At 40.8% G+C, this 27,348-nt stretch overlaps 1 protein-coding gene across 6 annotated transcripts in view; it reads left to right on the forward strand.

The window, feature by feature from the left end:
* The window catches only part of PNLDC1 (PARN like ribonuclease domain containing exonuclease 1), a 58,959-nt gene that overhangs the window by 2,082 nt on the left and 29,529 nt on the right, over window positions 1-27,348 (forward strand). For 5 of the 6 annotated variants that reach the window (XM_088142700.1, XM_088142690.1, XM_088142693.1 and 2 more), the window contains exons 3-16: window positions 87-160; window positions 2,543-2,576; window positions 2,676-2,799; window positions 3,589-3,674; window positions 4,940-5,037; window positions 9,905-9,984; window positions 14,627-14,764; window positions 17,924-17,993; window positions 18,207-18,292; window positions 19,482-19,537; window positions 20,618-20,682; window positions 22,809-22,862; window positions 24,649-24,691; window positions 25,559-25,655. In XM_088142700.1, the coding sequence (XP_087998826.1) occupies window positions 87-160; window positions 2,543-2,576; window positions 2,676-2,799; window positions 3,589-3,674; window positions 4,940-5,037; window positions 9,905-9,984; window positions 14,627-14,764; window positions 17,924-17,993; window positions 18,207-18,292; window positions 19,482-19,537; window positions 20,618-20,682; window positions 22,809-22,862; window positions 24,649-24,691; window positions 25,559-25,655 (1,105 nt within the window). Of the gene's footprint in view, window positions 1-86; window positions 161-2,542; window positions 2,577-2,675; window positions 2,800-3,588; window positions 3,675-4,936; window positions 5,038-9,904; window positions 9,985-14,626; window positions 14,765-17,923; window positions 17,994-18,206; window positions 18,293-19,481; window positions 19,538-20,617; window positions 20,683-22,808; window positions 22,863-24,648; window positions 24,692-25,558; window positions 25,656-27,348 lie in introns of all 6 variants that reach the window. The other variant, XM_088142714.1, reaches the window with a different exon arrangement.

Consider the following 27,348-nt stretch of genomic DNA (forward strand, 5'->3'; position numbering starts at 1 on the left):
AATATATTTTCCAGTGATGTCCCCATAGGAGACTAGGAACATGATGAACAACAACATGGAAATCCTTCATATCTTTTTCCCCCCAGTCTCTTTGATTCACCTGCTGAGTGGTATCAGAAAGCCAGACAGAGCGTTCAGCGGTTTACAGTGAGTCAACTTGGTGAGCTCTTCTAGTTTCTAAAAGTTGGGTCTTCTAACATATGTATCCTGCTGAGCACCAGAAGCATGGTGGATTGATAGCAGGATCTGAATGAGAACAGTTCTTTTCTGCTTCAGTGGAAGATTTAAATGAATGTTCATGTCCAGTTTAAAAGGTGGCAACCAAAAGTTAGAAATACTACAATATCCGAAACAAAATCCCTTTCAAGTTCACCTTAATTTCTCAATACTTTTTTTTGCTTTTATTTAAAAAGAATACATGTTGTGAACTTTTCCTCTTTTCCCAAATGTGTTTTGAGATGTATCTATTAAAGGAAACTGACAGAAAATTATGCTACATATAAGAATGTAGTGAATGTGCAATCCTTATGTAGGCATGACAGACAAACCATCCCCACACTCACCCAAGATAGTCGATCCATAAATCTCTTACACATAAAATCAACACCTAGATGATGGAGGTGAGGGAGGGAATGGGAAACCCAGAAACCTCCAGGGAAACAAAGGTTTAATTGCTCCTAAGTTTGTAATTAAAAGTTGGAAGTCTGCAAGAAGCATGGATTTTCTAGGGAACCATTAAATGAATCACAAAGTAACATAAATCAGTAAGAATGCACAATCAGGAGTTTATGCTTTATTTTATGAAGGATTATTTGCCTTATTCCCCTTGATATCTTGATTGTTTCTCAAAACTGTCTTTAGTAACTTGTATCTGAAGCAGGCTGAGGTCACGGTATGTTTTTATTCCATCTCAAACTTTGAACCTCAGATCCCACCCAGTGTGGATTTGTGCCCAGTCTCCCCATAGTGTTTTATAAGAGATTGATGTTTGAGACTCTTTATGATTTTATTAGCCTTACCTGCCTTATTCCAGGCTCCTGTAATTGCCTTGGGCATTTGATTACCCAATTTTACTTTTTCTTATTTTTAATAAAGATTATATCAAATTTCTAAGGTTCAGTGAATTATACTGAGATGCCCCAAACAATTTTCCCCCTATATAAGGGAATGAAGCAATATCCCCATTGACTGACATAGGATGGGGAGGGAAATTCCCAGGCCTTATTAGCCAATAAGACCTTGCAGCTGGTTTTGGTAGTCAGTGGTGGACATCTTGCTTCATTGATTTGCAGTGAGGGACTTGCACTCTTCTGCTGAAAATAAGGTGGAGGTGGAGGAGCTCTTCCATCTATACTATTTCTTTAGTAAAGCCAGGAAGTGTACTGGCCAAAGGAGGATAGAACACTAGTGAGGGAGAGCCTGCAGAGGTGGAAGAAGGCAATGATCTCTGGGTGGTCTTTGGAACCATCGTTCACAGTATCCTTCTGGACTGGCTCCTTGGGTTGAGAGAGGAAGGTACCTTATTAAGGAAGGCACCTCCTTCCTCCAGGGCTGGTTCCATTCAGTATTGATAGGAAGGAAAGAAGTCTAGCCCCTGGCCCTTGCTTCGTGTGGGGTCTCAGGGATTGATTCTCTCCCTGTTCCTGTTTAACATCTCTATTAGGCCTCTGGGTGTGGACATCTATCAACATGGATTAGGTAGCATCATTATAGCACAGAACCTACTTGCTTGCAGGACTGCCTGTCTTGAATTACTTCTGCCTGCTCTTGAGCCCAAGCAGTGTCACCTGGTGGGACCCAGGAGATGTGGCTTCTTTGTTGCTGTGCCTACCCTATGGAGCAGCCCCAATGCTGCCTGCCTTTTGGAAGGCTCTGAAGACCTGTTTTTGTTTTTTTCCCCAGGCACTGAGTCAGGAGTTTTGTGCCTGTCATAACTGTTTCTGATTGTTTTGGACTTCTTAACAATGTCTGTGGAGCAATGTGTGTTGGTATATTTTAATTTTTGTTGTTGTTGTTGCTGTTATTGCTGGTTTTTAATGGTGTATGTTACCTAGAGACATACACTGATTGTGTGGTTTTATAAATTGATTGATTAAACAAATAAATATACAAATGGGTTATTGGGCCCCAGTAGAAACTAGATCAAAGAGGAATTCTTGGATATCACCTGAACAAACATGGCCTTCAAGAATATAAATGGGGAAGGGGAATATAATATAGTGTCTGTCTGTCTGTCTGTCTGTCTGTCTGTCTGTCTAGGTATGTGAATAGGTGTGTGTGAGAGAGAGAAAGAGAAATATCAATGCTCTTACCACCAGTGTTGTCTCCTGTTTGGGATTACTGCTGATATTTGGTGCTCAGAAGTTGGCTTTAACTTTTCCTTCTATGTCTGCTGTTACTGGTTTCAGTCAAAGGCTAAAGTGAAGCATCTTTATTAGGCAGGAAAGAGTTCTCTTATAATTGTATGTAAAGGACAAAGAAGAAGACACTGTGATCAAAGTATTGTTATAGATGCAACTGTGTGCTTTTTTTTTTCTTTTAGGTTTGTCCATATTTTACAAGGGCATGACAAACAAGTAAGTAAACTGAATCATTGTCAACTCATATATTTACCTGATGATAACCTTACCCTGCCAGAGATAATTAGCCTCAATTATTTTGGTTAATTTTTATAGGTATGTCACACATTCATATAACTTCTTCCTGTTCCCTACCACATTTGGCCAAATGGATTCCGAGTTCTCCTTCCAGGCATCTAGCATTCAGTTCCTGTCTCGTTATGGTTTTGACTATAATAAGGTATCTTTTTTGTTATTTAATAGAGTAGACAGGGTTCAAGTAGGAAAAAAACTAAATTTGGATTTTGCCTTTAAAATGATGTTGAAACCCAGTATAGTAAAATATGTTTTAAATGTTTAATTTCTAATTGAATGGTATAGGAAGGTAATTTTTATCACTGTCAACATCCCAGGGTCCCTTGAGTTGCTTCATTCTTTCTGTGAGGTCAGAGCAGGGTTCCTATCTCAGAAGGAGAAGAGCCAGCATTTGATCAAGACTCCTCAGTAGGGTTTGTAGCTGGCCACTTCCCCAAAGGAAGGTAGAGGTAGTCTGGGAAGGAAGAGGTTTTAAGGATTCCAAGCCTTCTAGTTGTCTATCACTCTGTCAAAGTAGAGTAATTTAGACCAGCCTTTTTGATTGGTATATACAGTATATAATACTCTGCTATTGTGATCCATGGGAGAAAATGGTTCCTTCCTCCATTCTTCTTTCAATCAACAGCTTGCAAGACTTTAGAGCTTATCAGATTACTTGACCACAGATAAGATGAGCTGTGCTTATCAACTGAGTAGAAGCAGTTGATAAACAGTTCCATTTTTTAGTTTTAAAAAAACACGTGAAATTTTGTATGAATACCTTATGATTTAATATATGAATATGTACATGTAGTTACTATAAGCCAAGTTCACCTTGAGAGAACCTTTTTTTTTTTTTTTTACTTACCCCTAGTACATGATTTTCTCCTAAGTTAGGATAAAAGATCTTGATGCCTGACTTCCATGCTATGTAATGTTACCTATTTGCCTTTAGTTTCTTAAAGATGGAATCCCATATATGAATGAAACACAAGAGAAGAAACTTCAGCATCTATTATCTGGTAATTGGATAGTCCAAAGGTAAATCTCTTCCACACTATTGCTTTTGTACTAATGTTGGGTTTTTCCCCTCTGGTTCTTTATGTGCTTAAATAATCAGAGTAACAGGATTCTGTTTTTAGAACAGTAGCTCTCAACCAGCGGCACTCTACAACTGAGATTCAGAAGTAGTCTAAGTGGAACTTAGGTTAAGTCATTTAAAGTTTTCAAAATTTAAATGATAAACATAACAATAGGAGGCCTATAACATATAGATATCCTTCTTGGAAAAAGTAGGGGCTGTGTTTATATTGTGATGAGACTCAGGTTCTTTGACAGAATTATTGGTGAGCCTAGGATAGATTAAGAAGCAATTCCCTAAGAGATAAAAGACCCATGGCCTTAATTTCAGGCACCCTCTCCTCACAACTTTCCTCTAATTGTCCTCCATTCTTCCTACATTTTTGTCTGTATCCCTACTCACATGTCTGTGGCCATTTTACTTCCCTAGTCTTGGAAGCTCTTATTCTTTATTTAACCTCTAACTCAGAGTATCTGTTCTTTCACATCTACATTATATGTCCTGGGCTGTATTCCCCACTGGGCAGCTGACTACTCATATATTTCCCACCTCCTACCTATGCACTACCTGTTCTGCTCTTCTCCTTTTTGTTACACTTTTGCTAGAGATTGATTCAATCTTCTCCATTGCAGATATATAACATTATTAATAATTATTTACAACAAGAAAAGTAATCGGGCTACTAATAAATCATTATGAAGCATTGTGTGAAGGCATTTTGTTGTATGAGCATTGGTGTCTAGGTTACCATTCTATCTGACCACTAAAGGTGTGGCCATTAGAGGGTATCAAGGCTGTTATTTGCTTTGGCCTCTAGAAGTGGCCAAGTGATGGAATGGAATTATGAAGGCCAAGCTCAGGGAGATAAGCATTTTCTTAGCTCACCGGAACCGCATGGGAGGAACAAAAAGATGAGACTGACACCTCCCTGAGGAATTCATACTGTTGTGGCTGGAGGACTTTGGGAACTGGGGTTTTAGTCTGGGAAGATTCTTGCTAGAGGTTGTAGCTAATAAACATAGCTGGACTGAATTTGCATGATCTCTTGGAGTTCCTTGGGCTAGGCCTGACAAGAAGGCATCTTATTGAGAAGCAGGGCCTTTTTAATTATTTATTTTTGATAAATAGAGTTATTTTTCTGGTGAGAACCTGAAGATACTGGAAGGGCTGAATTGGAGGAGAGTATCATTCAGTTGTCTTACTCTTACTCTCCTTACTCCAGTAGTTTTGATAAGGACAAGGTGAAAAAAGTGATTGATGAAGTAACTTGCTGGATGTGCTCAGCAGAAGAGGAAGATTCTATGGTTCTGCATGATATGTATGGTATGAATTAATACCTTTAAGATTCTTTCATCTTTTAAATTCTTGTTTATTGGTCCCTTGAAAATCTGTTCACACTATTTTGTTCTGGGTTTTATTAGCTTTAAAAGGGATAATTATAGTTTTGAGCCGTTTGAACAATGTATGCAATAAAGACTTTTGCAGATTGACTTGACTTACGGTATGCCTTGCAAAGATAATAATCTTTTCATAACCATCCCCCAAATCAAATTAATGTTTTTTAAACAGTTTATTATTCACTGTAGCAGACAGCTGAGCCAATAGAATAGAAGGCTGGAGATCACAAACCATCTCTTCCAGAAACTCCCTGGGTTTTCACACCCTAGCTCTGCCTCTTGTTTGGAGGTAGCAATTTTATAGTTCTGCTGCCACCACCTGTCTTCCAGGAGCTGCCTCACCTGGCTTCCTCCCCTAACCCTGGACTGTCAGAGAGATAGGTCTTTCTGTCAATTAAAAGATAAAAATAAAGTTTAAATACTTTATATCAGTAATGCCACTTCTTGGCCATATAGAGTGCAAATGTGGGGCTAAAGAATTCAATCCTCCCCCCTTTTTAAAAAGAAGGAAAGATAAAATGTAAGAATTTAAAGTTAAATAATTTTTAAAAAGCTGGTAATCTGAGGAACCAAAACAGAAAAGATCTCTAAAGGAAATACAATATTCTGGATAGACCACAAGTTGATGTTGGTCTACCATAAGCAAAGAGAATATTACAGTTCCCAAGGATAGTCTAGAGCAGAGGTTCTCAAACATTTTGGTCTCAGGACCCCTTTGCATTCTTAAAAATGATTGAGGACCCCAAAGAGCTTTGGTTTATTTAGGTTATATCTATCAATATTTACTGTATTAGAAATTAAACCTGAGAAATTTTAAAATACTTATTTGACTTCATGGACTCCCTAAAAGGGTCTCGGGGACCCCCAGCAGTCCTCAGATCACACTTTGAGAACTGCTAGTCTAGAGAAAACAAGGATATATTTTGGACATGCCTTCAATGCATAAATGCAGGAGTTACTTTATGTTGTACAGAGAAATAAATAATGTTTAGACTTTAGAACAACATAGAAATCCAAACCAAGAATATAGTATAGATTCCTGGCTAAAGCATATTCACTATTTCTACAGAAATAGAATCTTCTTTTATCTGGACTTCCCATTTTCTTTGGGTTTCAGATTTGAAACAGGCCATGGGGAGATGGCAAACTCTCTCTTTCCCAGCCTTAATTCAATGACTTCTCTGATATTTTGTTCCATTTGTCTTTCAAAACAGAAAAACACTTTCTTTCTCCAGGCTGGGGGGGGGGGATGTTGCCTTAATGTACATGTCAGAATTTCTCCCCTTCATGGGGGTGCGTATTGGCAATATGGTATGAGAAGCTGCATTCCACGTAGCTATAGCTACTGATATGCGTGTAATATGGGCCTCTATGTGTGCATTTGTGTAAAAAATTCATACAGACTGTGTAGTATAGCCTTCCCCAGTTTTTAAGATCTCAACTTTCAAGTGGAGGAACTTAGTTCATGATAACCAAAAAAAATACTCCATTAGGAAATTAGCATTTCAAAAATAAAGCAAGGTTATAGCTCCATTCACTGAGTGCAATCTTTCAACAGAAGGGTCAGTGTTTTTGGTATGGAGGTTCCCCCTCAATCTCTGTTTTGAAATAATGCAGTTTTAGGGGGGGTATCGTTTTGAAATTTAGGTGTAGTGGTTAAGGTGCGGGCCTAGAAACCAGGAGATGGTGAGTGGTAGGCCTCCCTTGAACATGAAAGCTGCTGGGTGACTTTGGGCCAGTTACTCTCAGCCCAACCCACCTTACAGGGCTGTTCCTGTGGGGAAAATAAGAGGCAGAAGAATTAGGTATGTTTGTCACCTTGGGATGGATGGATGGATGGATGGATGGATGGATGGATGGATGGACAGACAGACAATGGGTGGATGGATGGACGGATGATGAATGGGTGGATGGATGGATGGATGGGTGGGCAGGCAGGTGGGCGGACAGACAGAATCTCCTCTCACCCCTATGGGTGGTATGTCTCTTCCTCAACCTCGTGTCCTCTACCAGAGGCCTGGGAGTTTGAGGGTTCTGCACAGTATTTTAGCTGTTCCTGGCACTGCACTCTTCTGGACAGGGAGCTTTGATGTTGTTCCTGGAATCAGCCCTGATTTTCCATCTTCTTGGATTTTTTGTTTTTAGTATTGTTTTAATTGTATTTATGGTGTGTATTTTATGTATATTTATAGTTTTATTCTCTCTGTAATCCGCCCAGAGTCCCCTATTGTAGGGGAGATGGGCGGGAGAGAAATCTAATAAATAAATAAATAAATAAATAAAAATAAAAATAAAATAAAATAAAATAAAATAAAATAAAATAAAATAAAATAAATCTGTTGGAGCCACTCTCCCAGTTTAGGAGTCACAGCCCCGAGTGCGCCTACCACCACTGGGACCACTTTGGCCTTTACTTTCCACATCCTCTCTAGTTCTTCCTTCAGGCCCTGGTACTTCTCCAGCTTCTCATACTCCTTCTTCCTGGTGTTGCTGTCACTTGGCACCACTACACCTATCACCACCACAGTCTTCTAGTCCTTGTCTACTACCATGATGTGTGGCTGACTGGCCAGTACCTGCCTGTCAGTCTGGATCTGGAAGTACCACAGGATCTTAGCCCTGTTATTCTCCATGACCTTCTGTGGAGTCTCCCATCTGGACTTGGGAGTGTCTAGCCCATACACTGTGCAGGTGTTCCTGTACACAATGCCAGCTACTTGGTTGTGCCATTCAGTGTATGCTGTTCCTGCCTGCGTCTTACCCCCTGCCACTATGTGTTGGACTGTCTCTGAGGCTTTTCTGCCCAGTCTGCACCTTGGGTCCTACCTAGTGTGGTGGACCCCTGCTTCTAGGGATCTGGTGCTTAGTGCCTGTTTTTGTGCTGAGGCATTAAGCACCAGATCCATATGATCAGTGCCTCAGTGCTGTCTTTTAGTCCAGCCCTTTCCAGCCACTGATAGGATTTCCCAATGTAGCCACCTCAGCTATCTGTCAATAGTACATCCCATGCAGGGTCTTGTCTTGCCATAGCACTTCTTTTGCTTGAACTTCCTCCCATGTCTACTGCTGCCTCAGGCATACTCTCAGCAGCACATCTTTGGGTGCCATCTTACTTTGGGTGCTGCTAGACATTCAAGCACTGCTGTTAGTTTCTTTAGCCAGTAGGTGTGGGTCATGTCCAGGCCAGGTGCTATCCAGCTCTTCATGTTCTTGACCTGCTGTTGGATGTCTGCTACTGTGATGATGACTGGTTCCTGTTCTGGGAGATTGCTATGGTCTACTCTCAGGTCCTGCAGCCACTTTGCACTGGTGTTATGTGTCTTCTCTTTCTCCTGTATGTTCTTCAAGTACTGTTCAGTTTCTGCTGTTGGTGGCTCTGCTGTTACTGTGTTGTTGCACTGCAGTTGGGAGTACACCTTGGATGGTTCTTTGGAGAACAGGGCATTTATCTTCTTGGCCTCTGCTTCTCTAGTGTAAGCCTGGTAGCCATTGGTGTGAGCCTTTGTTTAGCAGTCTCTAAGGCTTCAGATGGAGTCAGGCCCTTCTATATTTTCAGTAGCTGAGTCTTATCCTTAATCTCCACACCCTTCTATAGTTCTACCAGCTGACTAATTTGATCTTAGCCTCCATTTTCTTGGGGCGGGGAGGGGGGGTATGTCCTGTTGTTCTTCTTGATCGTGTAGCCAAGGATCTCTAGGATTACAGCTGCTGTAGCATATACCAGTTCATTGGTTTGAGTTATGGTGGTGGTAGGGATTGTCATGAGGCTCTGTTGGCATCTTCTAGCATACTATCTGATGATACTTCTCCACTGAGCCTTGGTAATTCGTCTCAAGGGTTGATTGTAACTAGTTTATCCATGATCCTATGCCTCATATCAGCTGCTGTGTTCTCTAATGGAGGGGGTGGCAGTGACGTTCCAGGTTCAGGTGTTGGCTGCACATCCAGTTGTTCTTCTGGGTCTTCTTGAATCCAGGATGTAATGTGTAGTTGGTCTATCTGAGGTTGTGAGAGCAGCTTCCTCTTCACTATGTTGAAGCACTGGGTAACTAGCTGTTTCTCAGTTAGTGTGGATGTAGGTCTTCTGTCCATCCATAGTTCCCTCATACATTTCATATATCCCCTCTCATTAGGTCTACTGTTGTAGTAGCACTCCATCCATTCCAGGTTTTCTTCTCTTGTCCATGTATGGTTTGTTCCAGTACCCCATTTATCATCAGATTGTCCTGGTTCCTCAACATCTGGCATAGACCTTGTTAATCTGGATGACGTCTGAGCTGGCATGAATCTCTTAGTTTGTGTCACTCTTATATCCATAATAGGCAGGTGAAGCATTAGGGGGTCTTTGCCCAAGGACCCCTATTGGTAAAGTAGGTATCAGCCAGGATTCAAACCCCAGTCTCCCACATCAAAGGGCAGCGCTCTAACCACTATGCTATCCAGCTGCTGATATATATAAATATCATTTATATTTTGTGTGTGTGTGTGTGTGTGTGTGTGTGTGTGTGTAAATAAATAAATAAAAAGGTGGGATAAATTATAATAATATACTGAAAGAAGGATAAGAAAAACTGTATGAATCCCATTTATTTCTATTGTTTTTATGTGTGTTTTTTATGTTCTGCTAACATTTTTCTCTGGTGTCTTCCCACCTCTCAATTGGACAACAGTGCTATGAATTTCTCATTTAAATGCTTTCATGCAATGCTGAAGAACCTCTTTAGTCACAGGAAAGTATATTGTAACTGTACTATTTTCATTTTCTATTATACTATTTACACTTTGTCTTACAGGCTTCCAGGTGATTGAAATACAGCTCATTCTAAGACAAGCTTTTCCAGATATTTGGACTATTCCTTTGGAAGGTGAAAAAGTGAGTTTAATATTGTAGCATCTTGAGATAAGACTAGTATATTAAGATCCTCAACCTGTCCCTGCCATTGAACAGATTTCCATATTTGTAACACTGAGATTTCTGACAAACGTTTAGCCGGGGTTATATAAAAGTAGTTATGCTAATTTTATGTTTCTAAATTAGGATTTTCAGATCACTAGGCCCAGGACAAAATTGGCTTTGTGATGAGATATATAGCCTTGCAAATCATACAAATTACTTCTGTGTCTCTCTATTAGCTGCTTATGCTGTATGAAAGGCATGGGTATACATGGAGCTACATTTAGATCTTGCCAAATTGTTAAGAAACAATACTTTCAAGGAAATGGCTGCTTATGAATACTTCTAGAAATTGTTAGGAATTTTTTAAAATACCATATATTATTATGGAATGTTAAGTGAATATGTGATTATGGAACGTTAAGTGAAAGTACTGAAAATGTTTAGTAAGAAATAATCAACTATTTGAAATATATAATAATAAAAATAGTGATTGTCTTAAGGGAAGACATGCAGTATAATTATATAAAGAATCTTGGGGAGACATGTCATTGGTCAGGTAGAACTTGATAGGAGTGATAAAGCCATAAAACCAGCTAGCATGAAATGGAAGCAGATAAGTAGAACAGAAAAAGAAGGATAGAAGAAGAATAGAAAGTAATCAGATTCAGATTTGGCATAAAGTATTGTTTTCACTGAATAAACAACAAGAAGGTGAATTATTTTGTGACTCTCTGAATGCTTATTCTTTTCTACCATGCTAGTTCATCATGGATACCACAGATCCTATTGGGTGAATCTTGTAACTGGTTGTTAGAGTTAGCCCCTCATTAATTACTTATTTAGTAAAATTTTTCAACAAAAAAGTGTGCAAGAGATATTTCTTCTCTTAGATTTTCAAAATTTAAACATTTCTCATTCGGTAGAAACTATGGAGTTCATCTATATATGTTCTGATACTGTGTTTATTGAGAGTTTTAATAAAAATAAAAAAGGACCAAGTATTTGCGTGCTATAATTTTTATTAATACAATACTAAATGGGGCCCAAAGATATCATTCTGCATGTATACTTTGTTACATAGAGTTGTATTCTTCTTTAGAAAATTGTTCCTTTTATTTTTATTTATATTTTGCCCAAAGGATATTTATTTATTTATTTATTTATTTATTTATTTATTTATTTATTAAATTTATTAAATTTTTCAACCGCCCATCTCCCCCCAATGGGGGAACTCTGGGCGATTCACAACGAACATTAAAAACATAAAATATATAAATACATAAAACCTTAATTAAAAACATTACTAAAAAGGAGAAGGAGAGTCCAAGACAATGAAAAATCTGAGGCTGAAGGCAGAAGGCCTCTATGGGGCTAGCCATCCCCATGCTTGAGGTATTCCCACCCCACCCCAGGCCAGGTGGCAGAATCAGGTCTTCAAAGCCTTACAGAAGGCCAGGAGTGTGGGGACCAATCACACCTTCAGGGGCAGAATGTTCCAAAGAGCAAGGGCTACTGCAGAGAAGGCCCGCCTTCTGGACCCCGCCAGTTGAAGTTCTTTCACCGAGTGGGTCCGAAGCATACCCTCTCTGTGTGATCGGGTGGGATGGGTTGAAGTCATAGGGGACAGGTGGTCCCTTAGATAACCTGGTCCCATGCCACATAGGGCTTTAAAGGTGATAACCAACACCTTGAATTGGACCCGGAAGCAAACTGGCACCAATGCAGCTCACGGAGCAGAGGCGTTACATGGGCCCTCCTTGGGGCTCCAACAATAGCCTGCGCGGCTGCATTCTGGACCAGCTGTAGCTTCCGGATACTCTTCAAGGGTAGCCCCATGTAGAGAGCATTGCAGCAGTCTATCTGGGAGATAACAAGGGCATGAGTGACTGTTCGAAGGGCATCCCCATCCAGGAAAGGGCGTAACTGATGCACAACCCGAAGTTGTGCAAAGGCCCTCCTTGCCACGGCTGCCACCTGCTCTTCAAGCAGGAGCTGTGAGTCTAGGAGGACCCCCAGATTACGCACTGGGTTTTTCTGGGGCAGTGCCACCCCATCCAGCACCAAGGATGACAAAATCCTGGATACAGAGGAGCCATTAACCCACAGCCACTTCGTCTTACCAGGGTTCAGCCAAAGCCTGCTGTTCCCCATCCAGACCCTTACAGCCTCCAGGCACCACGAAAGGGTGGCCACGGCATCACTTACTTCACCAGGGATGGAGATGTATAGCTGCGTATCATCAACATACTGATGATACCTCATCCCATGATGATGGATGATCTCGCCCAGCAGTTTCATGTAAATGTTGAAAAGAAGCGGAGAGAGAACCGAACCCTGCGGCACCCCACAAAGGAGGGGCCAAGGATGGGACCTTTCGCTCCCTATCACCACCAAGTAGGATTGGCCCTGGAGAAAGGAGGTGAACCAGCACAATACTGTGCTGCCCACCCCCAATTCCCTGAGCCGTCCCAACAGGATACTGTGGTCGACAGTATCGAAAGCCGCTGAGAGATCAAGGAGAGCAAGGATGGTCGCACTTCCACCATCCTGCTCCCGCCAGAGGTCATCTATAAGTGCAACCAATGCCATTTCCGTTCCATATCCGGGCCTGAAACCTGACCGGAAGGGATCCAGATAATCCATTTCCTCCAGAACCCTTTGGAGCTGTGATGCCACCACTTTCTCAATCATCTTCCCCAAAATGGGGAGGTGGGAGACTGGATGAAAATTGTCCAGCACGGTAGGATCCAGGGAGGGTTTCTTGAGGAGGGGGTGCACCAATGCCTCCTTAAAAGCAGCTGGAAGCACTCCCTCCTGCAAGGATGTAGTAACCATCGCCTGGATCCAACCACATGTCACCTCCCGAGCTGCTTCAGCAGCCAGGAGGGGCATGGGTCAAGATGGCAAGTGGTGGCCTTCACAGTCCCCAGGATCCTGTACACTTCCTCAGGAGCAACAGGATCAAACCGTTCCCAGATAACTAGGTAAGAAGAGTCCCACGGTATCTCCCCAGACCCTGCCCCATGCTCAGAGCCTAACTTGGAACGAATCTGAGCGACTTTGTCCTGCAGATGCTCTGAAAATTCCTCTGCACGGCCCTGCAAATGAACCCCCACATTCCCCTTACCAAGGAGGGACCTAGTGATCCTAAACAGGGCCGCCGGGCAGCATTCTGCGGATGCGTTAAGGGTGGAGAAATAGAGGCGCTTCGCCACTCTTATTGCCACAAGGTAGGCCTTGATAGCGCCTCTAACCTGTGTTCGGTCGGATTCGGTCTTTGTTTTCCTCCAGCGGCGCTCTAGATGTTTCTTAACCCTCTCCAGCACCCTCAACTCCTCCGTGAACCACGGGGAGTGTCGGGGCCGATGTGGCAAGAGAGGCCGCATAGGCATGATCCTGTCCAAGACCCCGGCCGCCTCCCTATTCCAGGCAGCAGCCAAGGCCTCTGCTGGACCGTGCAGCAGATCCGTGGGAATATCCCCCAGCTCCCTCTGAAACCCTGACGGGTCCATCAGGCGCTGGGGGCGGACCAATCGCATGGGTCCGGCCTCCCTGCAGAGGCGGGTGGTATAGGAGAAACTCAGGGTCACCAGGACGTGATCTGACCATGACAACGGGGAAAGCTGTAGATCTCCCCTCAGATCACTTTGCCATTGCTCCAACAAAACCAAATCCGGCATGTGGCCACTGTCTTGGGTTGGGTCCTGCACAATTTGAGACAGGCCCATGGCTGCCATGGTAGCCATGAACTCCCAAGCCGCCTCCAAGGACTGCCCCAGGGACGGTAGATTGAAGTCCCCCAGAACCATAAGCCTGGGGAACTCCACCACCAGCCCCGAGATGGCCTCCAGCAGCTCAGGCAGGGAGGCTGCCATGCAGCAGGGAGGCTGGTACAATAGCAGAACTCCCAACTCTTCACAGGTGCCCAACCTAATAAACAGTGTCTCACAGCCAGAAACTTGTGGAGCAATGCCCCTGAAGGCCACTAGAGATTCCCGGATCACAACAGCCACCCCTCCTCCCCTACCCTGGCCTCTCAGCTGGTGCTACACCGAGAATCCAGCTGGGCACATTTCTGAGAGGGGCACCCCCCCTTGGGTCCCAGCCAGGTCTCAGTAATGCATGCCAGGTCTGCCCCCTCCTCGGTGATCAAGTCATATACAAGGGGGGCCTTGTTGTTAACTGACCTGACATTAAGCAGCAGCAGCTGAAGGCCAGGGCCCCTACGAACCTGCTGACCAGGCTTTGGGAATGAGCCAGGAGGGCCGGAACACGCCACTGGTAACACACACCGGGGGCATCTTCCCCGAAGATGGAAATGCAAATAGATGTGGCAAGGGGAAAAACTTACGTAATTGAAACAGAAAATGCTTATGTCTAGAGTGAAAACTCTTCCCCTGCTCCTTAAATCAGTGGTTTATGGCCTAGATTTTTCTGTAGTCACAGCAGAGGGCAAATATTCTGAGTGTGTTGAATACTGTATAATATCATCAGGTTGAATGTACATAACAGGCAAATGTGTTCTGACAATTATAAAGGCTGAATATATTAAATATTTACCCAGGCAGATAAAATAAAAGAGAATGAGTTACTGACAGCTTCTGTTCTGATCTCTTAGATGATAGTGAAAAAGATGAACCCACAGCACCGCTGGGTACTGGAAAACACTTCTTTTGATTCATGTCAAAGACAGCAAATTCTTTTCTCGGCAAGGGGTTTCACCAATCTTTTCCGGACCCTTGTTAGAGCTAAGAAGGTAAAGCCCAGTTTTCTGTAGTAAAGTTCATTCATGATAGTAAACCTGAGCTATAAAATATGAACTACATTCACATGTGTAGTTCACATATGTTCTACATAATTTAGAATAATATTAAAACCTTGTTTGTGAAATCACTGGATTCCATGTTCTGACTGTGGAAATTAATTCAGTTTGAATATTTTGTTAAATATTCTACACTCTAGTGATAAGATTTCCATGACGTCCAAAACTATTGCTGTTTTGCGTAACTATGCAGGAGTACACAGGTTTTCCTGGGCTGAGACCCACAACTGACCTTTAAGTAGTACACCAAGAGCCACACTCTATAAAGGGTAGACAAAAGTTAAAGATCATTTTATTATATTTAAAATTAATTTAAATTTTGCATGCATACAGGTGAAACTCGAAAAATTAGAATATCGTGGAAATGTTCATTTATGTCAGTATGGCAACTCAAAAGGTGAAACCAATATATGAGATAGACGCATTACATGCAAAGCGAGATATGTCAAGCCTTAGTTTGGTATAATTATGATGATTATGGCATACAGCTTATGAAAACCCCAAATTCACAATCTCAGAAAATTAGAATAGTGTGAAAAGGTTCAATATTCTAGGCTCAAAGTGTCCCACTCTAATCAGCTAATGAATCCATAACACCTGCAAAGGGTTCCTGAGCCTTTAAATGGTGTCTCAGGCTGGTTCAGTAGGAATCACAATCATGGGAAAGACTGCTGACCTGACAGTTGTGCAGAAAACCATCATTGACACCCTCCATAAGGAGGGAAAGCCCCAAAAGGTAATTGCAAAAGAAGTTGGATGTTCCCAAAGTGCTGTGTCAAAGCACATCAATAGAAGGTTATGTGGAAGGGGAAAGTGTGGAAGAAAAAGGTGCACAAGCAGCAGGGATGACCGCAGCCTGGAGAGGATTGTCAGGAAAAGGCCATTCAAAAGTGTTCGGGACTTTCACAAGGAGTGGACTGAGGCTGGAGTTAGTGCATCAAGAGCCACCACACACAGACGGATCCTGGACATGGGCTCCAAATGTCATATTCCTCTTGTCAAGCCGCTCCTGAACAACAAACAACATCAGAAGCGTCTTACCTGGGCTACAGAAAAAAAAAACTGGTCTGTTGCCCAGTGGTGGAGAGGCACACAATGCACGATGCTTGAAGTCCAGTGTGAAGTTTCCACAGTCTGTGTTGATTTGGGGAGCCATGTCATCTGCTGGTGTTGGTCCACTGTGCTTCAATAAGTCCAGGGTCAACGCAGCCGTCTACCAGGAGATTTTGGAGCACTTCATGCTTCCTTCCGCAGACAAGCTTTATGGGGATGCTGACTTCATTTTCCAGCAGGACTTGGCACCTGCCCACACTGCCAAAAGTACCAAAACTTGGTTCAATGACCATGGGATTACTGTGCTTGATTGGCCAGCAAACTTGCCTGACCTGAACCCCACAGAGAATCTATGGGGCATTGCCAAGAGAAAGATGAGGGACATGAGACCAAACAATGCAGCAGAGCTGAAGGCCGCTATTGAAGCATCCTGGTCTTCCATAACACCTCAGCAGTGCCACAGGCTGATAGCATCCATGCCACGCCGCATTGCGGCAGTCATTGCTGCAAAAGGGGCCCAAACCAAGTACTGAGTACATATGCATGCTTATACTTTGCAGAGGTCCGATATTGTTCTATTTCCAATCCTTGTGTTATTGATGTCATGTAATATTCTAATTTTCTGAGATTGTGAATTTGGGGTTTTCATAAGCTGTACGCCATAATCATCACAATTATACCAAAGTAAGGCTTGACATATCTTGCTTTGCATGTAATGCATCTATCTCATATATTAGTTTCACCTTTTGAGTTGCCTTACTGACATAAATGAACATTTGCACAATATCCTAATTTTTCGAGTTTCACCTGTATATATCTGTTATTTATAGAACAATTTTCCCTTCTATCAGATTAAAAATTACAATTTGGTAGTAATGTTTAGAGTTATTTCAAAAGTTTGGCATTCTTGGGCTGAATGCAACCCTGGGGCTTCCTTTGTGCATTTTCACTGTACAGGCAATTTTCAAGTATCATTTATTGCATATTATTAAGGCAAATGATAGGCTGCTTATGATAGTATAGGTAGTCCTCACTTACCAACAACAGTTAGGACTGGCAACATGGTCACTAAGTGATGCAGTCACTAAGCAGAAAATCACATGACCATAACTGGGCTTACAACCTTACTTCCCCTTCGGTCATTAAACTAAGCGACATGGTTGCTAAGTAGAAAATCATGTGACCATGACTTAATGATTTTACTTCCACATTCTGTATTAACTGTGCTTGTTGCAAGTGAAAATACACACATGTGAATGGCAGTCACTTGATTGAGGGATGCAATGACAGTCATAAATGTGCACCAATTGCGAAGGGCCCAAATGGCGATCACGTGACCATGGGATGCTGCGACAATTGTAAATGCAAGGATTGGTCGCAAAGTTATTTTTTTAGCACAGTCGTAACTTCAAATAGTCTCGGCACAAGGCAGTTGGTAAGCGAGGACTACCTGTAAATGCTTTTTTCCCTAATTGACTGGTATAGGGGAGGCAGAATTCTTATGCCTTAAACTTCATTCATAATAAGGATATATGGGCTCCAAATATGTATCTAGCGTACTGGTAGATCTATCAAGCTGTGATGGAGTTGATTTGGATGTGTTTCCCAATATATAATTATATAGCTCTGTAAGGCTTAAGATGGGAGCCTACTTGATTTGAAATTTTGGCATATTCCATAGCCAAAACTGCTGGCAGAAGGAAACCTAAACTAGAAGCTTCTTGCACCCAGCAGGATTTTACATGGGATGTCTTGGATATTCCAAGGCAGAGAGAGGCTTGCCTACAATATGTATCCCATTGCACTCAAATTAATGCTTTTTTGCTTTTAGAAAAACAATTCTAAAAATTGACACCAATTTGATCACACATAATCAATCAGTCTGTTCCTAGGTTTGGAAGATTGCCCTCTGCATTGCATAGCCCTAGTAATTTGCAAGCAAATTGCATTTAGTGTTTTTAAAGAACCAGTGGAGAACCACGGTGATGTACTGACAACCTTACAGAGTTTTGTTTTGTTTTTTATTCCCCCTCTCTGTAGCCACTGGTGGGACATAATATGCTGATGGATCTTCTGCATCTACATGAGAAATTCTACAAACCCCTTCCTGGTAATGTCTTTTCAGATACCAATCATACAGGGCCTGTCATCTCCCTCTTTCAGCTCTAAGTAATTGCTCTTGATCTTTGCTGCTAGAGAAGAACTGATACAGTTTTGGTTTCTTGCAAATAGCACTAGCTTAATAAATTAACAAGCAAGCCTTTTTTTTTCTCCCTCCTTTTCCCATCTTCAACTTATTTTCAGAATAACTTTCAATTTTCAGAAAACTATGAGGAATTTAAAAATAACATCCACTTCCTGTTTCCTGTTCTTATGGATACAAAGAACATTGCCAAAGCCACGTGGAAGGTAATTTTCATTCTCTACCACAGTTAAAAATGTTCCAGCTTGTTTTCATCTGCAGTTCTCTCTTTCTCTCAAAGTGAGGGCCTGTAATTCAGTTCTCCAAATTTTTAAAAGCATGCTTAATGTCCCAGATTAAATAGCTGAAGGATCTCAGTTAGAAGCTGAAAAAAAAATATTTGCATGAGACAATAGCAAGCCATTGCCTGTGAAAAGTGAACGGTTCTGGACTACTGGACTAAATAGATCAAGTTCTGACACTTGATAATATAAGATGTTAGATTTTCTTTCAAATTAAATATTTAAATTTATTCAGATAAATGAGCATACAGACATTTCCCGTTTTTATAAAGATCAAGAACTTCCTATTCCATTTTGTTTCTTTTTCATTGTTCAACATTTCTTCTTAGAGGAGCAGTGATCACAGAATTCAGCAGCAGTGATGGATGAGGAGACTTGCCAGGTCCTTGTCCATTCAGTCAGGAATCCCAGGCTTATGAACCCAGTGCTTCAGAAACTGTGGGAAAGTGTTGATAGGTTCCTGGGGAACTTGGGTACTGCATTTATTAAAACTTGTGTACTGTAGGGATGAGCAAATAGAAACTTTTCTTTTTGAACCAAAAAAGGAAAAAAAAATGAATTGGAAGCAGGTAATAATTGGCTCTGCTCAGAGGTGACAGCACTGATGTCCCAGTTTGAGGGCGGCTTTGTAAGTTCCACACACTGATCTTAGCTGTACATGCTGCTAAAATCATGGTTAATACTTACCCTAATTGCAGGAACAGGAGTAGAGCTGTCCTTTCTTGAATTTCAGCATAGGATCCTATTTCTTCCAATTTTTGGGAGGGGTAGTTGATGAAGATGAGATGCATTTTCAGAGGAACCAGTATAAAAATATGTTAAATAAGTGCCCTTGATTAGTTCTGGTGCATGTAAATTCCAAGCTCATTCAAGGGCCTTGTGTTTGTAGAAAATTTGATAGTAAAATGGGTAGTAATCTCATTTTCCTCACAGGAGAATAAAGGTGAGAGGGGAAGACCCAGAGGACAGTCAGTGTTATAAGAAAATTCAGGAAGAGTGGGGCTCACACCCTCTGTCTGGCTTTCCATATTCTCCCTCTCTCTTTTATGACTTGCCAACTGATTCATATCCATGGCACCTGAAAGCTTTTTGTTTCTTTTTTCCTTCAACACAGGAATTTCAATTTCCTCAAGTTTCTAATCTTTTGGAGGTGTATGAAATGCTGTGCAGGTCAGCCACATGCCTCTTTCTTGAACTCTCTCCTGGTTTTATCACTAAATATATGATTAGTAATCTTAATAACCATTTCATTTCACTGAATGGTTATTCCAGTGAAAGCTCCCAGGAGTCAAATGGTGTTTTATTTTAGGACTCTATCCTCAATGTTTCGGTCACTTAGATGTGGCTGGATGGCACTTGGCTGAGCTTGATATTTGAAAACAACCAACGCTTTGCCCAAGCATCTTATCATTCTAAGTGAAGTAGTCCTCTCAAGCAGCAGATTAAGGCAGCCCATGTCAATCCATCTCTAGAATTTGTTGATGTTGTGGTCATAAATCTGCCATACTGTAGAGAATAAAGAAGATGACTTTGCTGGAAAAAGCAAAGATCTGTTACCATGGCAAGGCACCCCCCCCCACACCAAATTCCACAATAGATAAAAGAGGGAGAAGGGAAAGCACATTCAGATTTGCAAGATTCTGTTACTGTAGTCAATCTTAACAAAATTAGTTTTAGGCCTATATACAGTAGCATCTGTTTCTTGTTCTGGTCTACCTTGTAGGACTGACACATGGATGCTTTATGACAATAGGAAGTTTGCATAACTGGTGTGGTTGAGAAGTTACAGGAGAGAATAAAGTAGTGGTATGAGGTCTTTACATCTGATCTCTGGAGGTCTATCCTAGAAACTCTAGTCCCACTCGATTTCTCTGCTTCGAAGGAGCCATATGAATGGATGTGGAGGAGGAGAGAGGGAGGGAAGGGATGCACCCCCTCCCCATGCAAAGAAAAGAAATTTGCTATTGCAGCAGCAGAAATTTTGGTAGGAGAGAGTGGTTTGTCCCAACCCCTGGAAGTTTGGGGGGGGGGACCTTTGGGCCTGATCCCACCCCTACAATAATACATTAGCAGAATGAATACATATGTACTATAATTTCACTCATTCAACTTGCCTTCCCTTGCTTCAGTTTATAGAAAAAGTCAGCCCAATCTTTTCATGGAGGGCCAGACAATGAGGTTTATTAGTACTGTCACAGAAAAAAACGCGCAGGAACTAAAAAAAAAAAAATGATTTCTGCTTCTTAACAGTGTTCTGAGTCCAACAGACCAGCATTGTCCAGAGATCTTTCACTCAAAGGATTGCCTCAGATACGGTACGTCTGGTTATGGAATGAAACTCTTGTCATGTAACCATTATCATTGGTAAGTCTAAAGGATATCCTTTGCTCAGTTTAAAGTCCTAAAGAGTTAGTGGATACTTTTCATAAGCTAGAAGAAAATATCACAATAATCTGCATAAATTTGAGAGCTGGCACACTGTTCCTTGGCTTCACTGCAGGATACACTCAGGTTTGCTGTGAAAGGGAGTGTCAGCTAGCCTACACTCCTGGCCTTTACAGGGTTACTTGTTCTGTTGCTGTCTTATTTCTTATCTGTTCTTGGCAGCTTACAAAGGACTGGAATAGATGTATAGAAGCAAGGTTAACTTAGTAGAGTGGGAATATTACCTGCTTTCTCTCTTTATAGTAATTTTATTAAAGATTATAATTTCAACAGTAAAAACTAATACAAACTAAAAAAAGGCAGAAGAATAAAGAGTAGAAGGTGCAGAAAAGAAAGAAAAAAAGAAAAAAAGAAAAAAAGTAAAATATAGTAAAGAAAAAGAAAAGAAATATATAAAGAAGTGGCTTCTCACCTTCATTGCAACAAGTATAAACAATTTTAGTAACTTATCACCTCCTCTTAAAATACAACAAATGATCTTTTCTTCCCATCTCTTATCTATAAACACCTATAGAGCATAGTCATTTCAGTCCTGGTGTCAGCAAAAGTCCATTAAGGGTTACCAGAAATAACAACATATCTATTTTCACTTTGATCAAATAAACCAACTTTATATTCCTTCCTTTACTTCTAACAATCTTAAACTTTAGTCCATTCAAATAATGTCATAGAACTTGAGTTTTTTTCATTTTTTTCTTTGTCCCTTCTCATGAGATTCTCCAAAATTTTAAAAAGCCTCTTTTGTAAATCCAATGTAGGAAAATTATCCAAGTAACTCTCTTGGTTTATTGTAAGTATATCCTGTTTAATTATTAAAACATCAGCCAGTTTCTTTTGTATGTCCAGTCTGACAACTTTTTCCATATCATTTTTGTAGCCTGTCATTTGTAAATCCACTTTCAACTCAGTCTCTCGATCATGACAGGTAAAACTTGTTCCTCTTCCATAACATCTTTTAGACATAGTCTCTCCATGAGGCAGATGTCTCTGTTGACATTATTAATGTTAATTTCTGAGTCCATTTTTCAAAAATATCCTTCAGTATGTCCCATGTTAGAATATTTTGCTTCATTCTGTAATTGTAAGTCGAGTTTAAGTATTCTTCTCCTTTAATTGTAATCTTTAGTTCCCTCTAGTGTCCAGTTTTTAAAATCTTATATTATGTTTTTTTTTAATTCAAAATAAAAGTATTTTTCCACCAGAAAGATTATTTATAATTAATTCCAAAATCTTATTTCAAGTTTATCTGGACCCTTACTCCATTTGTAACTTTCTAAAATCAAAGTTTTAATCACCCTTTTGCTATTTATTCAAAAAAAAAAATAAGTTCTTAAACTTGTAGATAAAATTTTCTTTTGCTAAGGATTGAAGGAAACTCACCTGGTGCAATCAAACTTGTCGATGCAAAGGTTTCTAATAGCTGAAAAGCAGTTAATAAGCAATTTCTGAAAGTGATTAGACAAGGAAGTGTGTAAACCTTGTGTTCTTTCAAAGGTGCCAATCGTGGTTTGAGCAATATCCCAGAGCTCTAAACCCGCTGGAGATGGCTGCCTTGTGGTCTCCTTGTGAGGAGCAGCTGTCTGGAGCACTTGTGGGCGATCTCAAGTCCTCTCCTTGTCTGGAGAGGTTTTGAAGAGCTGGTCTACTTGACGACTCTTCATTCTGCCACAGTTGTTGGCCCTGCTTTTCATGAAGCCATCTTCAGTCTGCCATTACTTCCTCTGGAGGTCTGAAATATTACCTGCTTTCTCAAGGAGTTCTCCCTGGTCCAATTACTAAGTACCAAACCAGACTGCTAAGGGAGGATGTGATCTTGGATCCTAATTTTAGGTTGTAATGAAATCCTTGTATAGACTAATGTCATTTGTGATTTTTAAAAGTAGGATGAAAATAGTAATAAAAAAGTTAAAAAGAAAACTTCAGACTGTTCATGTAATAAAGCTTCAGTAGATTATCTGGGAAGCTTTACCTTTTCTGTGCATTTGAAATTTTTCAGCTACAAATAAGTGTCCTCATGAGGCAGCCTATGATGCATTCCTCTGTGGATCAGGTATGTGATGTACCTTTAAGAACCTAAAGTATTTATTTTTTTAGGCTGTCACATTCTATATATGGACTGTTCAAGGGATGGAAAACTGGTGGCTTTGCAGGTTGTAGAACAGGATTGGACAGGACCATTTAAGGCACTGAGTACAATCCCCTGTTCAGTGCAGAGATCCACATTAGGCATTCCGGTGAATTGTACCAGAATCCCAATTAAAGGGTGCCAGGAGATTTTACTGAACTACAGTCTTCTGCATCATTAGCTGTGTTGGCTGGGTCTGCTGGGTCTTGTAGTTCTACAAAATCTGATATCAATCATTCTTTGGGAAACTCTGATAGATCCATTGAAGATAATTTCAAATCTGCTCAGTGGTGACATCTAGTATAACAGTTTTAAATATCTTGTAATGTGTAATGAAATACTCTTTTAGAAACAAAGTTATTAATTCCTGCTTTAGGCTCAAATTAATGATACTTGTCCAGCTGATGAGTTGGACTGAGCTATGCTGTCTACTTGTTCAGACACAACCAAGTAGCTTCTGTCCTATTTTCTGCTGTAGAAAGGAAAACTTCAGCACAGTCAGAACTTTCAATTTGCAGTTTTGCCTTTACATAGGATGTATGGCTATGTTAACATGTAAATTGATATGGGAAGGATGTCTGGATCCTGACCTTCACAGCTCATGAGTATTATTTAAAATCTGAAAATTTCATTTGTTGCTAGTGAAGTTCATTTAAGACATTTTTAAAATATTTGTATGGTTTCCCTCCAAAAAGTGAATCCCCACTGGAAATCTCCAGATTTCCGTTTACAGGTAGTCCTCGCTTAATGACCGTAATTGGGACTAGAATTTCCATCACTAAGTGAAGCAGTCATTAGGCTAAGCATCATGTGACTGCACCACTTAGCAATGGCAGTCCCAGTAGTCCCGGTTGCGGTCGTTAGGCAAGGACCTCACACTTCTGCTCTGTCTCACTCACCTCCATTTCAACTCCCCCCTCGCCTATCTCCTCCCCATCTCTGCCCTTTCGGCCGCCCTGCATTCTGCCACTGCTGCCTATCCCCGCGCCCCCCCACTGACCTTTGCTGCCTTCTTCCTCCCACTGCTGACAGAGGTGGGGCAGAGATGGGGGGTGGAATATAGGCAGGTGGGGGGAGTTGAAGCACATACTGTGATCATAAATGTGGGTGGACTGCTAAGTGCCCAAATTTTGATTGCATGTCCAAAGGGGCACTGCAACAGCTGTAACTTTGAGGACCAGTCATAACTACCATTCATTCAGCAGCATCATAACTTTGAATGGTTGCTGAACAAATGGTTGTTAAGCAAGGACTACCTGTATAATTCTCTCCCCTTCATTACTGGGTTTTTTTTTTTAAAGCTAATCAAACAGTAATATTTGTGTCTCCTGCAAGAGTACACATTTCAGTCCTTTTGGGAATGGTTGTAAATTCTTAACTAAGGAACCAGTTAAATAGTCTTGCAACTTTAGCTTTTGTGATTGGGCAAATGCAGCAATACTTCAAGTGCTAGTTAGTTGGGTGCCATCAAGACAAGCTCAAGTCTGAGTGACTGAATGGACAAATACTTGTCACCTCCATCTGTCTCCAGCAAAACCTGTAGTTCTTCCAAACACCCAGAGCCCTTCCAAAGCTCTTAATGCTTTGATGGATTAAAGTAGGGGAAGGTCATTGTGGGATTCCCTGTTAACAGTTTTTACATTTATTTTTCCAGTCATACCAACTAATAGTAATTAACAATGAGTATAACTGTACACATATTTTCTTTTAGTTCTTCTTAAAATAGCTCACTTGCTCCTTTGCAGAAATATTGGGTAAGTAATAGTTTGAATTTTCAATTATAGGTGTGAATGGCAGTAATGAATTTTTATTGAAATACTGTTTCAAGTTAGAAGTTGAGGAGCTTCATGATAAATATTATGGAAGACAGAGTTAGCAGTGAGGTAATTAAATTTGCTCACCCCACCAAATTATTTAGGGTGGTTAAAACAAACAAAAAAACAATCACAAAGAATTCCAAATGCCACATCCTTCAATGAAGGAAGTATAAAGTGACGTCTTTTATGGCAGGAGATAAAAATCCTAATGTCACATGCCCTTTCTGGGATCTGAATTAATGGTAATTAGTCAGGAGACAGCCTTGGAATTCTTCTGGATTGCTTGTTGAATCAACACGTTTGGTTGCTGTGGATATAGGCAGATTTCACCTCTTAGAGTCTGAGATATATTTTTCCATATCTGTACTACACATGAAATAATATGTACATTTCTGGAAGAATTGGTAGGTATTGTAGTTTTGGAAAAGGTGCATGAATAAAGCAACTGATGTTATTGAGGAACTGGAGCAATTTTTCTGTAAGGGAAAGGTTACAGTTTTGGAGGATTTTTAGTTTGGAAAAGAGTTAAACTTGGACATGATAGATGTGTTCAAAAAGTATGCAGGTTATGGAGAAAAATGAAACTGAAGAAAGCCTACTGGAATAGTTTATATGATGATTATTAGGCTTCAAGGTGCAAATTGTTTGCATTATACTTTTTTCTTTTTTGCAAAGAATAAGCATTTTAAGCCTGACAAAAAACATTAAATGGGAATTCAGCATTTATACACTGCTGTCACGATATCCATCTCCAATGCAACTTTATTAAACTATTAGAAACTCACCTTTTTTCCTTTCATTTAGTGATCAAACAGCAGTACCCACTTTTTCTCAGTACCTTGATGTATTAGCTGCATATGTGAATCAGGTGAACTTGATTCGAGCTGCGGTTCAGAAAATTGTGAGTATGAAATACAGAAGGGTTCCAGCAGCCAATAGTGAGAGGAGATAAGCTAGCAGACTGGGATAGGCACCACCCCATTTGTGACTCCAGATTTCCCTTGGAGTGGGCACGGCTAAAATGTTTGAAACCTGCTTTGTTGGGGGTGGGGGCTTGTAATGGATATCTTAAATCTTGTAAAAAATTAAGGCAGTAATTGTATTTCTTAAATTTCCCCACCTCCCATGCCCAAATTGGATTGGTTGGTATCACACATTTGGCCCCTTAAAGCCATCTCAAAATCTTCAAAAAAGTAAGAACAAAAAGTCCCTGAATTTTAGCTTTGCTGCCCAGATGATGCTATAACATCGCAAGCCATGCCCTCGGTGAGTCTTCAGTCAGAGCACAATGGCTGAGTTACGCCCACCCTCCACCCCAGGCTGAAAAAGGCTGCTCATCCCTCATCTGCTAAAGTCCAAAGGGATTGGTTTATGAAGTGAGCCTAAAGGAGAAGGAGTTTAGAGGCAGGAGTCCTTTCAGCCTCGTTGTTCCATTGATGGGATGCTTGTAATAGCTGCACAGCAAAAGGCTGGGATATTTGGGTGCAGAATTTTATATATATATATAAAAAAGGCACTAAAACAGTTACTTCTTCACATCACCAGTTGCTCATACCAGATTCTTCTCTCCCCTGTCCCTTTTTTGTGGGGGAAGGGGTAGTGGAGAGACATGATAGCTGCAGCCTGAGAGGCCTGCCTTTGCCTTACAGGGCTTATATCTGCTGTGGGAGGAGTTGTGAAATTAAGGATCTCTCTCTCTTTCCCTGCCTCTCTCCCTATATAGGCAAGGAGGCAAAACAAGATCATTTATTAAGGATACTGTTATGGACAGTATACATGTTCTTCGTATGATAGGAAGAAAGTAAACGTCCAATCTTTCTGACTGATCATCTTCATCAGCACAATAATAAAGGCAGTTGACTACATGTCCTAGTTTGCAACGCTTGACTAAATATATACTTTTTGCCCTAGTTCTTATGCTTAGAGAAACAGGCTAACTCAAGCATATCAGATTAAGTGGGGGTCTCCAGGGTCTTTTGAGTAAACTTGTTTCCAGGATCCTACCTAAAATAGGCTATCATGAAGTTTGGGGACATCAGTAATTCCCAAATGTTGACAGCATTCTGCTTTCTCTGAGTATGGGCATCTGAATAGTATGCAGTTTCTTTGGCACTGTCACTGTTTTATTTGACTTTTTCTTTGCCTCCCCCCCCCCCATGTCCCAGATGCTTTTTTGTTTTCCTCCATTCCCTCTTTGTTTTTTAGTTTTTAATGTGGCTGGACAGAAATTCAGCATGCAGCAATGTACCCTTTTTCCCCATAGAAAAGATATGATAAGGAAAAGAGGATGGGGATGATAGGAGACTCCTGCTTTGCTTTGAGGTCTCAATATTTAAATATTTTAGCCAACTCCATTGTTTAACTTTTTTAAAAAATGAAGGGGATCAAATGACCCCTTGAGTTCAGTGGGAAATATACTGATGCTACATTGCCATCCTCAGTTACAGACTCATGAGATTAGTCAGCTATTTATTTCTTTAAGCAAGTTTCCTTTAAAAATTCACATTATAGCCATATAATGAACTTATGTTCCAAGAACATTGATTTTTAATATATTTAATTGTTTCAAATTTACATTTCAAATTTGCAGAACT

The sequence above is a fragment of the Python bivittatus genome, unplaced genomic scaffold (assembly GCF_059951505.1).
Source record: "Python bivittatus isolate LINGU-HERP-01145 unplaced genomic scaffold, Pbiv_v1 ctg000020_np1212, whole genome shotgun sequence".
Lineage (NCBI taxonomy): Eukaryota > Metazoa > Chordata > Lepidosauria > Squamata > Pythonidae > Python > Python bivittatus.